This window comes from Rhinolophus hipposideros (assembly GCF_964194185.1).
Source record: "Rhinolophus hipposideros genome assembly, chromosome: 20".
Taxonomy (NCBI): domain Eukaryota; kingdom Metazoa; phylum Chordata; class Mammalia; order Chiroptera; family Rhinolophidae; genus Rhinolophus; species Rhinolophus hipposideros.
Window position 1 is genome coordinate 44,211,936 of NC_138066.1, and position 18,811 is coordinate 44,230,746.

Genomic DNA, 18,811 nt, shown 5'->3' on the forward strand with positions numbered 1-18,811 from the left:
GAAATTGTTGTATGTATAATCAATTCAAATTTGTTTGAACTTATAATTTAATGGAAAGAAAGGAGAATAGAAAGTTCAGCTGTAGATCTAAAGAATCAAATAAAATAAAATGAATGGTATTTTAAAGATATAGTCACAAAACGTGAATTTACTAATGAGAGGAGGACGAAATTGAATAGCTTTTACAGAGACTATAGGATAAACTGAAATGACACTGTTTTAAGTAAGTTGTTACTGAACACTAACATAAGGGGATAAAGAAGTGAAAAATGCCATTCCAAAAGAGTTGTTGAAGAGGAAGAGATGACAATAAGTAACTTCTAGAAGTATGAGAACAAAAGACATGTAGAAAAATATATGGGAACGAATAGGAAAGGTATGACTGGAAATCGAGTGTCCTTAAAAAGAGAAATTAAAAGAATAGTGTGTTGTGGTTTTAGAGAGGTAATGTGGGAGAGTAGAAATGATCAAAGATGACAACAGGTAAAAACATCTAGAGCTGAACTCGCCAGAAAGGGAAATTACACTGTGAAAAAGCAAAGGAAAAATTTTTAAAGGGGGAAAAATTAAGAAATTCATCCTATTCAGAGAAATTATAGCATTTTTTAGAATACATCCAAGATTGCAGGAATTTTTCATACTTCTGTTTTGCTGCTACTGATTTCTTATTTGGGTTAAGTGGCATTTTCTTTACCTCAGTAACTAAAGACAGAAACAAGGGCAACCCTTATCTCCCCCCACTGTTTCTCATTTCTTTCATATATAATTAAGCACCATATCAAATCATTTCTCTCATGCAAGTATCTCTTGAATCTGTCCTCCCCACTATATTACATTGACACCTTCATTTGGTCCCTCTCTCCCTAACATAATTGTAGCAGTGTCCACATGCTTTGGGCCCATCCTGTACACAGCTACCAGAGTAATATTCTTAAAACACAAATCACATGAGTGGAAGGTCCTACATAAATCTATTTCAATCTTTCTCTATTGCCTGAACCAGTGACTCTAAGGCTCTTGGATTTCTTGGATAAATACATTTTAAAATAAATGTATTGTGTTAATTAAGGATAGTTTAAAAAAAAAAAAAACAACAACTTACTATTTGCTATGACCATCATTGCAAAAAAAAGATATTTTCACTGTGTAAATATATAATCTCACCAAAGACATCATATTAAATAATTAGTAAATTCCACATTATTTTCTCATTTCAACAAACACAAGTGACAACTGTGTCAAGGATGATCAATACTACTTGAGCTGCTCTAGAAGGCAGAATTCGAAATCTGCATGTGACCTCGCAGGTTTCCACGACCAGGCACCTACAGGAGGACTTCAGTGGAGCTGGGCCTCAGACTATCAGGATCTTTGCATGCTGTTATTGCACTGGGTGTGGCTGTGCACAGGCATGTGTCCTTGGGCGAAAAGTCTCCCCTTGGAACCCTTGTTAGCTGGTTAACAAGTTAGAACAACGTCTCACAACCAACTATGCACCAGCTCTACCTAACAACTTTTAATTTCCCCTATGCTATGCTGTTTCCCACTGCTGAGCATACGTGCTATTCCTGTTGACTGAAAAATCTTTTTTGCACTCTCTACCAGGTAAATTTATCTTTTAAACATAGCTGAAGTTCCAAGCTTTTTCTGAGTCACCAACTCAGGGACTTACTCAATCATAGAACCTGTGACATCCACACTTATTACACTTCCTACACTACATTTATTAATAAATACCAATTTCTATAAGCTTTTCCACAGCTACCTATGAAAGCTTTGAAGATGCAGACTGTGGACCCACACTGACTTCAACAGGCAGTTATATGCTAAATAGGCTGATGAAAACTGCTATCTAATTAGTATCCACTTTGTGGGAAATTCTTGGTTTGTTCTGGTTCTGAAAACGAGTTATGAATGTAAAAGCATTTATATATAACCTGCTCTAAAAATGTTGATTTGAAAGATGTTGATAAAACTTTGGATTGCAGAATACGTATTGTATCCAAGTAAAGAATACATATTGTACCTAAGTAAAGGGAAGTGAGATTGAATTTAGGGATCTGAAAGAAGGAAGGAGAGGCAGGCAGGGGCAAGAAAGGGCAGCAGGAAGAGGAGGAGCGGTTTAAGAATGAGAGAAAATGAAGAGGTCATTCTTGCAGTCCTTCAGAAAATGTTTATTGAGAGCTTCTATGTATCAGGTAGTCTCTAGATGGAAAACATACATTGTTTATCCTGAAAGTTTAAAGAAGAGGACGAGAGTATGCATTTATTTAATTCACCCGGAATTTATGCCAAACACTCTCCTAGATGGCTTGAAGCTATCAGTGTAATAGTAAAAAGCAAACATCTCCTCCCTCATGGAGACTTACATTCCAGAGACAAAAGACAGGAAATGAGTAATAAATATTTAATTCTATGTAAAGAAGAAAAAAGAGCATTCGGTTAGCTTTATTCAAAATTTTAGTCCAGATTCTGCTGTGTTCTTGAGCCAAATACATGACCTCTCCAAACCATTATTTTAGATTCTCTAAAATGCGAGGCCTGTATGAAATGCTGAACTAAATACCGTGTTTCCCCGAAAAGAAGACCTAGCTGGACAATCAGCTCTAATGCATCTTTTGGAGCAAAAATTAATATAAGACCCAGTATTATATTATATTATACCCGGTCTTAAAGTAAAATAAGATCCAGTGTTTTATGTTATGTTATGTTATGTTATGTTAGTCATGTCATGTCATATTAGTCCCGGTCTTATAGTAAAATAAGATCGGGTCTTATATTAATTTTTGCTCCAAAATATGCATTAGATTGTCCGGCTAGGTCTTATTTTTGGGGAAACGTGGTATTGATTGGTAAAGTTGTATGATTATATGAACACACAGGAACTGAAAGAAAAAAATTTGAATTCCATTTTCTCAGATTTAAATATTAGTTATTGTGCCTTTCTGTAGGTAAGGAAAGTATTTGGAAAAGAAAAGCAAGCAAATTATGAACGAGTGGAAGACAAAATAAATTGGAAATGTGCCTATTAGGATACAAATTAAATTGTAGAGGAAAGTGTTGGAGAAAAAAGTATTCTTAATGTAGAAAACCAAAAATTTAGGAAAGGAAAAATGTCACATGGCATAAAGTTGTTACAGGGAAAAACTGACTTTGGAGTATTAAAAAGCTCATGATTCCCTCTACTCACTAGAAAGAATTCTGATATTTCACACTAGAGTTCTGAGCCTGGAGGCTAAAAGCAAGTTGATTTGATTTATACTTCAAAGGGTAATAAATGTTGGGTAAAAGAGAAAATCAGAAACTTCAAAAGGAGGAAGACGGTGAGAAAATGACCAAGAGTCTAGCCCCTGTTCAGTTGGGGGACACTTTTAAGGGTTTAGAGAAAAGAAAGTGTTTAAGACCATTGCCATGTGTGTGAATGAGTGAGTGAATACCCTCAGAAGATAAAATCTAGGAATTTAATTTTCATTTTGCAGAAATGAAATGCAGAATTTGAGAAATGACAGAAGATAAAATTTTTTCTATTATTCAGGCACCAGAATGCTGATTCTTTGACTGTGACTTGTGTCAAGGCAAGGACACATATTAACTTGATTTTATATGGGTTACACACATTATATGCTACTAAAAGAAAAAATTTCATTTAATTTTGAAAAATCACTCACAAGAATAATTTTGCAAAATAATTTTGAAGGAAATTTGCTAAATGCAAAAGAAATTACATATTTAAAACTATATTAACGGAACCAATAAAAGAAATAGAGACAAAAACCTAAGTAATAGTATAATTACTATTTACCTTTATCATGTAGAGGTAAAATACATGAAACAAAATCTAGAGGAAAACTATGAATATTTTTTTAAATAGAATGTCTGAATTAGAAAACAGATAAAGGAAAAGACCACAATAAATAGGGTTTAAAAAAGGATGGAAATACTCAGATTCTGACATGTAAAAAGGAATTATATATGAGTAAAATTTGTGGATTTTAGGGAAAAATAAAATGTAAGTATACTAGTTCCTAGGATTATATGTGTATTCTACATAGGAAATTTATTATAACTATTTAAAGTCATTTGTAGAGTTTATTAATTTTTAAAACACTATGTAAAACATTCTTGTTAGGCTAATCTTCCCACAAAAACGGGAGAAAAGAAGAGGTCATCCATTAACTTTATATTGTGTTTCCTTCTTCATATTCCCGAGATTCAGAAGAACAAGTTTACTAAAGCCAAATATTAGCAAGAACTATTTAATGAACTATGTCAGTGAGTTGAATTCAAGCACTAAAAACCATTATCCAATAGCTACTTTAGGTATTTCCTTTCCTCTCCTCAGCTAAAACACACACACACACACTCATACACACATACCCTACCTTTATAAAATATAAAAACCAAAATAAATATAAATTATTTTTAATTAAAATGTTTTTACAAAGTAATTCCATTCAGACCATTAAAAAGTGAGATGAAAATGAGGACATTCTACTGGTCTGAAACGTCCTCCATTCCTCAATAATCGGAAATCCTTCTTAAATGACAAATATTAAGACATTACCTAAGAAACAGAATTGCTTTAAATTCAACTTTAACCACACTATTACTTACCAGGCAGAACTCGCTCAAAATATAATGTTAATATCAAATAGAGAAGAGTATCAAGTACCAAAATGATGAAAGTAATTATCATTATGTATGACTCTCCAGAGGGATCAGGAAAAATAACACCATTCAAGTAATATTCCAGGTGTATAATCTGAGATTTAAAACAAAATAAAAATTGGATGAACCTATAGAACTAAGGTTTTAAAAAATAGTGCTACCTAAACAAATATAATTCATATTTTAACATCCCTTTCTTCAAAAATGTACAGTGAAGTTTTAGTCATAGTGTTGCTCTATACAAATAAAATTGTCATAAAAGTGGGAAATGCTAAATGAGAAAGTAACACAATTGAGAAATAGAGATGTAACTGATTGATTATCACAGATGTTTTAAAGAAGGGAATTTGGAGAAGTAGACAAACAACCAAAAATAATATTCTGGTAAAAGAAACAGAATAGGCAGTGAAATTGGAGGCCATTTATAGGAAATATAAAAATGCTAAGTATAAGATATGGCAGAAACATTAATATATGAGATAAGTATTAAAGATATGAAATTATTTTTACATAAAAATAGAAAGATAAAGATAATAGCTAACATAGCATGTATCAGGCACTATTCTAGCTTTATACATTCATATATAATAACACAGTTAGTCTTCACAAATACCCCCATGAGGTGAGTTCTACTGACATCCCCATTCTGCAGATGAACAAAGAGGCCACAGAAGTCAAGTGACTTTCTCAAGGTCACCCAGCTGGGAAATGGCAGAGCTGAGACCGATTCATGCCTTCCAGTCCCACTCATTACTTGTAAACTCCACCTTTTACTGCCTCTTTAAATGGGATCATAAGTGAGGTATTTTTGAGTGGTCAGATGATGGGCAATTATTTTTCTTCTTCAACATTTCTAAGATTTTACAACTGATTGATCTGCTTTATTACTTTGATAAGAATTTTGTTTATTCAGCTTTTTAACAGTAGAATTTCTTCAACTACAGAGTGATTGGTCATTAAGTTTCATGAAGCACTAAACTCTTCAATAATTTTGAAAATTTTGTAAATAAAATCATGAAATCATTGTGTTCTTACCTGGGTCATTCCAGTAGCGAAGGCAAAAGGGCTGAAAAGACCTAAAACCCATTCCAAAGACGAAGGTAGTTGCCTAAACAAGGTAGTGTATCCCAGACATCCCCAGAATACAATGAAGAGAAACCCCACCACACCGGTAAGGACAGATTTCTTTATCAACACGCTCAGGAGGAAAGCAAATGCTATCTGAGAGAAAAAAGAGGAGTTACAATTGGTATTTCCTTTGAGAATCATAAATAGCAATATTCATCAATTTCTCACATTGTCAAAACCTTTCTCAAAGCATATGGAATCCAGGATACAAAATTACTGACTACACCATATCAATATCCTGAAGAAACATTATTTTCTCATAAATCTGAAACAGATTAAAAGATGTGTACATGTTTTGTCAACTCACCAAAGATAGGCCATATAGGATAAAGAGTGTGAATATCACCATGAAGCCAGTACTTATCACAACTTGGGTAGATGTTATTATTAGAGCCATAAAAATTGACATAATAAAGATGAAGGCAGCATACATCAATCCCCAGGAGAGCCTACGGTAAAAACAAGGTGTTAATTTAAAATATCACATACACACAAACGTTTGGAGAGACAATATGCAAAATGGTGAAGAATGTAAGTTCTGAAAGCAAACTTACTAGGGTCAAGTTTACTATAAAATTGTGGTTATGCACATTTTAGCTCTACGATCGTGGCCAAGTCATCCTTTCTCACTCTCATCTGTAAAATGGGGTTCACCATGGTGGCTATCTCATGGTTGTTGAAAGGATTAACTGAGGTAATACACATGAAGAATTTAGCTTAGCAATTATTACGATTATCTTTCCAAATGACAATGCATTTTAAAATTAATATTACATATAATCTTATCTTTCAGTCAAGGGACTATATAAATGTCAATGGAAAAATAATACTGTCACCTCTAAATTCCCTAAGCTGCCTTAAGGTGCACGATTGTTCTGAATGTTTAACTGAAATCTCTTTAAGTAAAGCTCACTTCATTTTTTATCTTTATATATAGGGCTTTCAGATTATGCGTGGAAACTTTGTGCAGATAATGCACTTGAAAGCCTTTTATATACTCTAATGTAGTACACAAATGTAAGTTGTTACTACCACAAGTACATAGTATTTTACTAAGAGTAAACTTAAGTGATCATAGTTTTCCTAACTCTCTCGTGCTTTCCTTACTTAATTTGAAATTTTAAAAATCTTTTACAAATTCAAATATCTAACAATCTTAATCAGTTGATTTTTGAAGATAAGCAACTCAACTCACCTTTCACCTATAAAAAATATCAACTCCCAATAATTAAATATATTGTTTGAAAGAGCTGGCCATAGATTGAGGTAAGGATAGTAGGGCATATTAAGATTAGTTAAGAAAAAAAGGAAATGAGAAAGAAATGTACAACTTTTATGCTGAATGAATTAATATGAACATCAGACATATATAAATTCCAATGCGAGTATAAAAGCATACACCAAGTCAAATACAATTATTTTTTATAATCCTTGCTTTCGTCACTTACACATTGCTGGTAGGAATATAAAATGGTATGCCCACTCTGGAAAACAGTTGGGCAGTTTCTTATAGAACTAAACCACCATACAGTCCAGCACTCACACCACTGGGCATTTATCTCGGAGAAATAAAGACTTATGTTCCTATAAACACCTAGACATGAATGTTCATAGCAGCTTTATTTATAATACTTAAAAACTACACACAACTTATCTCTCCTTCAAAGAAGGAAGGGTTAAACAAACTGAGGTGTATCCATATCGTGGAATAGTACTCAGCAATAAAAAGGAGCAAATTGCTGACAGATGCAATCACTTGGACGAAGTGCCAGGGAACTGTGCTGAGTGGAAAAACCCAACCCCAAAAGGTTCCGGACTGTGTAACTGCATTTCTGTAGCGTTTCTGAAATGTCAGAATTACAGAAATGAACAGATTAGTGGTTACCGGGGTTAGGGATGGGGGACAGGGAAGCGCGTTGAAAGTGGTGATAGCACGAGCTGTCCGGTATCTTCACTGTGTTAGTGTTGGTACTGTGCTGTCAAAGCGTCCAACAGTTTTTGAACATGTTATCAGTCGGGGGAACGGGATAAACATGGGAGCTCTCCAATTATTTCTTACAACTAAGCATGAAACTATTCAAAATAAAAATGTGTAATTAAAAAAAATTGTAGTTACTTGTAGAACTAAGTTTAAAAAGGAGAAAGAATGGTATGTATTCTGTCAGTGTAGGAACAGTACAACTATTCAAAATTGGGGGGATTGGGGAAAGCATAAGAAAAAAAGTACTTTAACCACTTTTAGTTATTATATTGAAGTAATATTATTAGTATTGTTATATTGTTGTATGTGTATTTCTGGATAAAACAAATGAATAATTAGGGATATTCTAATTCTAACATTCTCTGTATCTCTCCTAGAGACTGAGAATTCTCAGTGTGTAAGAAAGGAGATAAGGTTATACTATGGGAGAGATGAAATAAAAGCCCTATAGTACTATATTTGAATTGTAAGTATCAGTATAAACACATAAGAGATTTATCTTTAATGTGTGTATGTTATTATATACATAAAACGTAGACTATACATCATTATTCTATATCTGCTGAAAAAGATAGAAACAATCACCGATCCAATAGCAAAGAATATTTCTAGCATATAATGGTTTTGAAATACTTTTTCCAATTAAAAGAAACAAGAGCATCTTGTCATACAAAATAGCAAGGAACCTATCCAAAATAACAATAATATTAATAATAATAACCCACTTAGACTCTTGACAAACGTAATCAGAAACCAACCTGAAGTAGGCTCCTTTAGTGAAAGATGGGGCAATCTGAGTTTCAATAAGAACAATAATTACAGTGGATTGTGGATTGAAACCTAGTAGACACATTAAGATCCATGAGTTTATAATGGGATTTAAAGAGCTAGTTGTCTATGGAGTATGTTAGGGAAACAATTATCTTGAAAACAAAAGAGGGAAAAACAAGCAAAAAATTCTGATTTTAATCATTTGTTGTATCTCTTTTTTTCCTATTCCACCGTTAAAAAAAATTAGCCTCAATAGGAGCTAATCTTAGTCCATAGACATTTAAATTAAATTCTCTCAATTATAAGGATAATTCTGGTTCATAGAACTGAAATTTCATATAAAATAAATGTGCAGTTGGAAAGGGATTACTATAAGTAATTTTCATGATCTATTCACAATGTTTCATGTAAGAAATTACTCTCAAGATTCTTTAAGAATTCTGCATTCTTGAGCTTTATTTGGGGTTAAGTAGATTATAGCAAAATTTGTGCCTGATCAGTAATAAAGTGGAAAAGGGTAAAATATACAAGAACTGTGGGGACTTTATAAGAAATACATCAGTTTCACCTCAATCCCTGGGATGCCTACATCTGGTAATAGGGTTCTCATGGAAGTTAAATTGTCAAAGCCATACTTTTTATGCACATTATTTCATTTTTAAAACCTCTCTTCATTGACTTTGAAGAGAAAGAGGAGTAAAGAGCATATATTTACAGAACATGCTCCCCAATAACTGATGCAATATTAACTAATTTTTAAAAACCTCTAGCCAATGCAAACCCTGCTACCTCAGACAGTGTTACATCCGCAGAACTTTCTGCTGTGTTTGGGGCACTTAGAAGGTCGGATCCAAATGTAATGCTTACCTCAAAAACACGACAATACTCCTGTCGGCATTTCTATATGCATTTGTCGGTGCATTTCGCCAACAGCTTTTTCTATCAAGAGGAAACTAGCCCCTTATCACTCATTTCATTTTATTATAATTTCTCTTATAATCTAATGAGTTTCTCTGTTAATGTGCGAGACACAAGTGAACTCACCAGAATGCTGACTCTCGAAGACCCATCACCATCATCAGTTTCTTAAATTTTTTTCTTTCTTTTGTCACATTTAGTGATGCAAAGTATATAAAAGGGGAGAAAGAAATAATACAAATAAAAATAGCCCATTCATTTATACCGCTTTCATTAGAAATGAAATGTAGTGTCCTCATATTTATTCCAATAACTGATGTCAGCTCCTCCATCACAGAATGATTTGTTGTGACCTAAATTGGGATATGAACAAAAAAATTTATGATGTCAACTATATTAGAAAAATATATTAGGAAACTATATACATTTGTTTCTTTTAATTTTCAGTATTTACATATTTCCATTATTTTAAAATATGGTAAACTATTAATTTCATCGTGATGATCTTGATGACCTTCAGAATTAATTGACATTAATTAGGAGTCATGTGAGAAATTCCTGGGGGGGGTCTATCATGCACAATATACTGTGATAGGTGATGGAGAGAGAGGAGCAATCCAAACAAACACTTCTCACTTTCACAGTTTTATGCTTTGTGGTGGAGATGGAGAAGGAAGGAGAGACATCAAACAACTCATGCACAATCAGCTGCTTAATTATAATTGAGCAACTGCATTAAAGGAGAAGTAGAGACTGAGAGAGGAGCAAAAACAAGGAAGGCTTCCCCATAGAATGACATCTGCATCAACAGCTGAAGGCTGTGATCTTACTTAAACAAAGATTATGTGGGGAGAGTTGAGGATGGAGAAGAAAATTCTCGGCAGAGGAGATGGCATGTACACAGGAAAAAGGAACATAGTACATTGGAGGCACAAAAAAGAGGTCCCTGTAGCAAAAAATAGAGATAGAAATACAGATGAAAGAAGACAGATAGATAGATAGATAGATAGATAGATAGATAGATAGATAGATAGATAGACAGACAGGCAGATAGACAGATAGATAGATACCGTGTTTCCCCGAAAATAAGACCTAGCCGGACAATCAGCTCTCATGTGTCTTTTGGAGCAAAAATTAATATAAGACCTGATATTATATTATATTATATTATATTATATCATACTCGGTATTATATCCAGTATTATATTATATTATACATATTATATATTATATTATACCTGGTCTTATAGAAAAATAAGACCGGGTCTTATATTAATTTTTGCTCCAAAAGACGCATGAGAGCCGACTGTCCGGCTAGGTCTTATTTTCGGGGAAACGGGAGGGGAGAGGGAGAGGGGAAGAGAGAGAGAGAGAGAGAGAGAGAGAGAGAGAGAGAGAGAGAGAGAGAGAGAGAGAGAGAGAGAGAGAATGAGATTGGAGAAATAAACTACTCCCGTAGTTCAGGTTACAGACAATAAAGACTAGTGCTGGTGGCAGTGTTGAAGAGAAGTACATAGATTTGAGCTTAGCATTAACAGGGCCAGATAAGAGTGGGTACAATGGGTAAGGCAGAGAAAATGATCTCTGATGATTCCCCAGTTTCTATTTGGTTCACCAGGTGGGTGGCTTTAGCATTCACTTAACTCAGTCACATTTAGACAAAAACACCCACAAACATACTAGTTTGAATTGCTTATGAGAAATTAAAAAACAGAGATACCCAGTAAACCATCAGGTATATAACAGTAGAGCAGAGGTCAGCGAACTACGGTCCACAGACCAAATCTGGCCCACCACCTGTTTCTGTAATAGTTTTATCGGGACACAGCCACACTCATTTGTCTACTGGCTTCTTTCATGGTACAACTGCAGAGTTGACTGCATAGTTGCAATGAGGACAGTTTAGTCCCCAGAGCCTAAAATAATCACTATTTAGCCCTTTACAGAAAATCTTTGCTGGTCTACAGGTTGAAATAAATTTCTTAAGAGTGATCAGCATTAAATTGTAATTAAAGTTATGGAAATGAATGACATTGTCTAGAGAAAGTACATAGGATAGAGAAAGATGCATAGAATAGAACCTTGTGGACCTCCAGATTTAAAGAAGCAGGAATATAAAGTTGGGTAAGTAGGCAAGAACTGGGAAGGAATGGCTAGAAAAGTGAAGGAAAACCAGGTGAATGCTATATAGTTAAAAGATCAAGTAAGATAAGGAATGAAAAGGTCAGTTGTTAATTGACATGGGAGTTGATACTGACCACAGCTGTTACTGGTGGTGTGGTGGAGACAGAAATCATGTTGTGTTGAGTTGGGCCGAAGTGAAGACAACCGGTTCAAGAAACTTAGCTGTTAAGGGGAGGGAGCTGAAATACTTGAGGAGGAAACGTGGATGAGGGAAGGTCTTGATGATACGGGAAGAAATTAATAACTTTAAATCCTGAAGAAAAGAATCTAGTTGAAAGTGGGAAATTGAAGAAGGAGAAAACAAAAGGAAAAATACATTGTGCAGATTTCCCAGTCATGTTGGAAGGGATGGGATCCAGCCTATGAATTGAGGACAGACGTTAGGGATGAGGCAGGAGGCAGAAGGGAAAGGATGGCTGTAGTGAGTTACGTAGGTCCACAGTTTTATAGGGATTGTGCTGGGAAGTTGGGGGATACCCCTATGTGACAGCTTCTATTTTCTCTGAGAAGGTGAGACAAAGGATTATCTCCTAAAAGTATAGGGGCAAGGTGGAAGATGAGGTAGAGACTGGGAGACAGGGGAAAATTACAGAAGATTGAAAACAGATCTTTGAAGTTAGGTACTTACTTCTATAATTGCAGCATTAATTGCAGTTTGAAAAGCCACAAACCCTTTTTGCCAGTATGTTGTCAGGACACAAAAATGTTCATCTTCCAGAGCCCTACAGTGTGCTTTAAGGAAAAAAACATGCCTATCATCATGCAATGGAATCAATTAATGGAATTAAAAGCTTAACTTTGGGAGCCCGCCCGGTGGCTCAGGCAGTTAGAGCTCCATGCTCCTAACTCCAAAGGCTGCCGGTTCGATTCCCACATGAGCCAGTGGGCTCTCAACCACAAGGTTGCCGAGTCCCACAAGGGATGGTGGGTTCCGCCCCCTGCAACTAAGATTGAACACGGCACCTTGAGCTGAGCTGCCGCTGAGCTCCCGGATGGCTCAGTTGGTTGGAGTGTGTCCTCTCAACCACAAGGTTGCCGGTTTCGACTCCCGCAAGGGATGGTGGGCTGTGCCCCCTGCAACTAGCAACAGCAACTGGACCTGGAGCTGAGATGCACCCTCCACAACTAAGACTGAAAGGACAACAACTTGACTTGGGAAAAAAGACCTTACACAATCTCAGAGCACTTTTAAAGCACTTTGCAAAAATAAGGAGATTCAACCTATAGTAAAGACTAACAAAGTTCAGGAATAAAAGTACATTACTTCTTTTTGTGATTTTATTAATTTTTCTAACAGTCATTCCCAACTGGGGATCTGATGAAGTAGCAAAAACTATCAGAATCAATTCTTACATATTTACCTGAGTATTGAAAGAGTTCTTTTATAATTAAGAATCTCGATTGATCACTAAACTTCAGACTATATGAGAAAGTGTTGTTGAACACAATTCCCACCATGTCAGAGTGGCTTTCCAGAAGTACTGTATCCATGGTTTCTTCATCAGAAGTCCCAATGATTGTCCTTCCTGCCATACATGAAAAATATATATAATCACATAAATTTATTACAAAACGAATTTGCAATTATTTAGGTTGTCCATAAACTTATTGGTGTTGCAAACTATCCGTAAAAAGATGCCTCTAAGTTAGGGGCTGAAGTCCTTTCTACTGTCTTAAGTTCAATGTAAATATGTGAAAAGATGTGAATGAGAATAATGTTTTTTAAAAACCAAATTGTAGTATTTTTAGTGTGATTTCATTTTAATGAAAAAAACTGAATTTATGTGCCTCTGTACACATATACAAGCATTAATATCTATCTATCTATCTATCTATCTATCTATCTATCTATCTATCTATCTATCTGTATATGTGACCATGTGTCTGTGTGTGTACATATTATCCTAAAAAGATACAAACACATTTAAATGGGAGACATGGTAGAGGAGGAAGTAGTGGCTGGATAAAAGCAAAATCTTTCATAATTTTGCTTCATACAAGTTTGTATTGCTCAGTTCCTTTTTTAGGGTGGCTATTACCTTGGGGTGTTTTTTAAAAATAGTTAAAATCTTAAAAAAGACACATTTAAAATAATCAACAGAAATAACTGAGAATTTGGGGGCAGGGAATTACTGCCAGGATTATAGACTGATTTCTATCACATGAAAATAGTATGCCAGTAGAAGTAAACTGCATGCAAAGAATCAGTACAAAAATCAGAAGTAGACAGACCTAAAGGTTATTATGCTAAGTGAAATAATTCAGAGAGAGACAAATGCCATATGATTTCACTTATATGTGGAATTTAAAAAACAAAATAAACAAACAAACTAAACAAACTCACAGATACAGAGAACAAATTGATGGTTGCCAGATAGCAAAGAGGCTGGAGGAAGGGTGGTTAATAAATCTGTCACTAATGGAAACCTTGGGAAGCTCTGAAGTCCAATTTATGGACTCCTTTTTTGAATGCTTTCTTAATACTTGCATGTATTATGTTCTAAAATTTTTATTAATTTTAGCACAGTGTTTTAATCTCACTCAGGGTGACAGCTACATGAAGAAGAAAAAGGTGTTCATTTTTATAGTGTGGCCATCTTTCAAAACTACTCATCCTTCTAAACATAAAGGCTGTGAAGTTTTTAGAAGACAATGCTAATTTCAGTGATATTTTTTCTCTGAAGTTATACAAATCCCATCAAGGTCAGAACATGAATACTTGTGCTGAACAGCAAGTGTTAGATGAACATGGAATGAGATGGCGAGAGAAGAGTTATGACTGGGACAGGCTGGATGGTAGCTGATTACTATATAAAAAAACAATCAGACTCTGGTGAGCCATGAGATTCTAAGGCTGAAAGCAGCAAACAGCTAGCACTGTGCACGTAGGGAGATTAGTCCCTGAGGCTTTTTGTATATGCTTCCTGCGTTAAAAAGAGATAAGGTAAGTGACCACATGGAGGAGGCCTGGAGAGCCAGATCAGGGTAGAATCAACACTGGTTAAGCAGAGCACAAGGACAGTATAGGTAGGGAGGCAGGCAGAAGTCTAGAGCTCCAGAAGCTGCAATGAAGAATCATAAAACAGGGGAAAGTTGCCAGGAATAAAAAGTGAGATCATTTAGAATAGGGTCCAACCTTTTTTCCTACTCCAACCTTACTTTATGGAGTAGACATCATACTCATGATAACTCAATGCAGCATCCACTTCAAGGAGGAGAGGGGTGAAGGATGCATGTGCTGTTGAAAAAGCCCTCCATGAAATCTTTCACTTCTCACCCACCTACCCTTACTTACAGCTCTGCACCAAGGCCTGCACTGCAAACAAAATGAAGATCTTTACCCCAGGAGAGAACCATTGACCCACAGGCTGGGTGAATAAACTCAACTTGCAAAACAAACTTGAAATTCAACATATGAGGTTGCATAATAATAAAACACTGGTCATCAGACAACAAACCTTTCATAAAAGAAGCCAAAGCCATCTTATCCATTATCTTCTGTGTCATGTTAGTGACAGGGGTATATGCCACCACCAGGTCTGAGTCGTTAAACTGATCCACCCGTCCCAGAACTTGAGGAGGCTGCTCAGGGAAATGGTTTGCTCTGAAGAATTCCGATAAGATGCACAAAACCAGCCCCAGAAGCAATGCTATTGTCCATTCCTCCAACATACAAAAGGAAAATGAGCCAAGTTATAATATGGTCCAGAACAGTGAGACACATTCAAACACATTTGAAGACAGGAAGTACTGACACTGAGCGTGGCTTCATTTCACTCTCCAATTTATTTCCTTCCCAATTACTATTTATCTTTTAATGAAAACACCATTTCAAAAATACGGAGGTCTGATATAATATCAAACATGTCCACTGATCTTAACCTGGTAATACAGCACCCCTAATAGTAGGGCCACTATTGATTATATGGCCTTAAATGTGATGTAATATAAGTTCATAGCATCACATGATTCTTGCCAAAAATGTTTAACCTGAAGTTTATCACATTTTTAGATCTAACTTTCTGTTTGCCAAAAATATAGGTGATAAAGGAATGAGTTAAATGACAGCGTGAATTAGTAATTGGCGAAATACAGTACATGGATGCTGAATGAGATAGCTGCTTTTGTCTCACTGGTTCCTAGTTTGAACAAACAAGCCGTAAAAGACATTTTGGGGGAAAATTTAGGAATTTGAATTTGGCCATGGAATTAGATGATTATATACAATTACTGCTAATTATGAGAAGTGTATTAGTGGTTATATAGGAGAATATGTCCTTAATTTTTGTAGATATTACTTGAAGTACTTAGCAGTCAAGTACCACGTATCTTCAAAGAGGGAGAGAAGAGACAGAGAAATGAAGCAAAGATGGCAAGATGTTAACAGCTGTCACATTTGGATTATGGGTGAATTGGATAGGATGTGGGTTCACTGGACCAATATTTCTACATTTTGAGATTTGAAATATTTTTAATAAGTTTTGTATTAATTCTAGTGGGTGATCATTATAAATGTGCCCTTCATCAACATAAAAATTAAAATATTAGAATTGAAATACTAGGATTGCTTCAAGAGCTCTTGCAGAGAATGAAAAACATGTGAACTCTGCTAGCTCCCACCAAAATGTTATTTGTTATTTTTAAACAGAATGCAGTCCCTGTGTGGCCAAGGCAACCCCAGGTATATGTCACAGTAATATGCAGCAAATCAAACATACTGACAATCGGTGATCTGGTTCCATGAAACCACTCTGTGTTTACAAAAAGAAGAGCCTTGAAAGGAAATCCCAAAACGTTCCCTAATTTTTGCTCGTAACTTTCTTTCCCCAGCACTGCCAATGAACAGAATCTTAATCCAAATGTCCTCAGTAGAGTGCTATGGTTTACTCATTAAAAATCGATTTCATTTTGTCCAGCTTATTTCCTTTTCTTTTTGTCCCCTAACACCAACGTTGGCCCAAGGTACATCAGAATGACTCCACAAGATTCAAGTGGATTAATTATTAGAGAATGGCTAGTTTTACTCAATAAAACGTTACTTCGTTTTTCAGAGCTGTCATGTGAGTCCTTTAATTTCACCCTGTGACATAAATATTATTCTATTCTGCAATATTTGCAAAATATTATTAGAACTCCAAAACAACTAGCCCATAGAATTTGTGAACATAAAAAAGCAATGATAGAATAATATTACATGATAGATTTTCATTCACTAAATATGGAAAAATATATATTGTGAATCATACCGTTAAGCTCTCTCTTTTCATTCTCCATTTTTTCATAAAATTCTTGTACAGAAGGGCCTGAGTTTGTTGGAACACACTGATTTCTTTCTTAATCATTCTGTCCTGTTCCTTGAAAGAAAGGGTAAATATTGTACAGCAGTAACTAGGAGAGAAAAAGACCAAAAAAAAGTCGTTACAAAAAGGCTTCTGAACACTTTGAAAACATAGTTTAGGATGCACTAATTTAATGCTTATTTGATACTGTAGTAACACATTCAACAGGTTTTTTTTTTAAGAGTATAAAGTATTAATGAATGCAAAATATCCTGCCCACTGGTATTTCTTCCCACTCTTAGGGCTAGGAGAGAGATGAGGGCAAAGGTGTGGGAAGCCTTTCCCCTCCTGTCTCAAAAGTCACTTCTTCTGCCAAATATTAACATTACAGCAATCTAAAGTAAATCAGTGAATGTTAGTAATGATTAGAATAAGAAAAAGAAAAAAACTGTGTCATTTAGTTAAAAAAAAAAAAGAAAAAGCATAACAGGAATAAAAAAACCATTGCCAGTTTTTTGTTAAGTCAGAGATTTGTGCACAGTCTGTACTTTCAATGGCACGCTTTCACGTGATTATTTAATATCTAGGTAACCAGTGAGTAAAGGAAAGCTGAATAACATTATAGTGATTCTTTGCATCTCAAAGAGCTACTTTCTCCTCATTAAATTCATGGTCGCCTTTTATGAAGTAAGTATATAAGATACATACAGATGAAAACCAAAAACATGTTAGCTAATATGATTAGAGTAATTGACTTGCAGAATCCAGAGAAGTGTAAACCTGACCCCCCAAAATTAATAATGTTTAAACACACTTCTGAGTCTATCTTCCATTTTGCTACCACACTAAAATAAAAAAAGACACCAACTTTAAAAAATTAAAATCACTCATTAGTTCTATTAATATAAAACATACAATAACTTAGAAATATCAGAACAATAATTTTAATATGTCAATCGAGATGTCTGGTATTGACTGTATACTTTATGCCTTACTTACTTTATGCAAAGTGGAAGTTAAAAACAAATTTCACTTACGGTCAGGAAAATAAGAGTGAGGAACTGAGAAGCACCTTTGATTTACCAGTTTCTTTTTGTCCAGGAGAACAGCTAAGAAGGACTCTCCTACAAATGTTCGTCTCTTTTGAAACTTTTTATTCCATTTGGCTTCCGAAAACAAGCGCTGTGGTCTCTGTAAAAAGCTTGCCACACACCCTTTGCTTAATAGGGTTTTTTTTTTTTGTTGTTCCCATGCCTTTCTTCTCCAATTACTCTGCAGAGAGTGTGGAGTTATGAATGGTTGGCTAAGTGTGTCATGTGATATTTGTTTATTGCTCTATCTTTCTGGCATACTCAAAAAGTGATCAGATTCAAAAAGGAAGAAAAAGCCAAGTCCTGAATAAGTCTGTATTAGCTTTCTTTTTTTTATTAGTTTCAGATGCACAACGCAATGTAATAGTTAGACATTTACATCCCTCACAAAGTGATCACCCCCCCAATCTACTACTCCTCTGACATGGTATATCGCTGTTACAATTCCATTGACTCTATTCCCTATGCTGTGCTCCCCATCCTGTGACCACACACACACACACACATATTAAATTATAGTTGACATTCACTATTATTCAGCTTCAGGTGTACAGCCCAGTGATCAGGCATCTACACTGTTCATGAAATGACCTCCCTAATAAGACAAGTACCCATCTGACACCCTACAAAATCTTTACAATATTATTGATTTCCCAAACTGTTTTTTATATCCATCTGGCAATATTGTGACTACCAATCTGTGCTTTCTAATCCCTTCACCTTCTCCTTCATCCCCACCCCCCTCCCAACTAGCAACCATCAGTTTTCCCTCTGTATCTGAGACTATTTCT

General features: G+C 35.2%; 1 protein-coding gene across 5 annotated transcripts in view; it reads right to left on the bottom strand.

Annotated features, from left to right (window-relative positions):
* Window positions 1-18,212, bottom strand: part of ABCA10 (ATP binding cassette subfamily A member 10) — a 49,517-nt gene extending 31,305 nt beyond the window's left edge. For 4 of the 5 annotated variants that reach the window (XM_081028890.1, XM_081028893.1, XM_081028892.1 and 1 more), the window contains exons 1-9: window positions 17,967-18,212; window positions 16,897-17,038; window positions 15,109-15,313; window positions 13,012-13,176; window positions 12,279-12,382; window positions 9,593-9,819; window positions 6,104-6,245; window positions 5,704-5,889; window positions 4,615-4,762 (exon numbers count right to left, since the gene is read on the bottom strand). In XM_081028890.1, coding sequence (XP_080885016.1) covers window positions 4,615-4,762; window positions 5,704-5,889; window positions 6,104-6,245; window positions 9,593-9,819; window positions 12,279-12,382; window positions 13,012-13,176; window positions 15,109-15,313; window positions 16,897-16,992 — 1,273 coding nt within the window. In that variant the 5' untranslated portion in view covers window positions 16,993-17,038; window positions 17,967-18,212. The remainder of the gene's footprint in view (window positions 1-4,614; window positions 4,763-5,703; window positions 5,890-6,103; window positions 6,246-9,592; window positions 9,820-12,278; window positions 12,383-13,011; window positions 13,177-15,108; window positions 15,314-16,896; window positions 17,039-17,966) is intronic. The other variant, XM_081028891.1, reaches the window with a different exon arrangement.
* Between the last annotated feature and the right edge of the window lie 599 nt (window positions 18,213-18,811).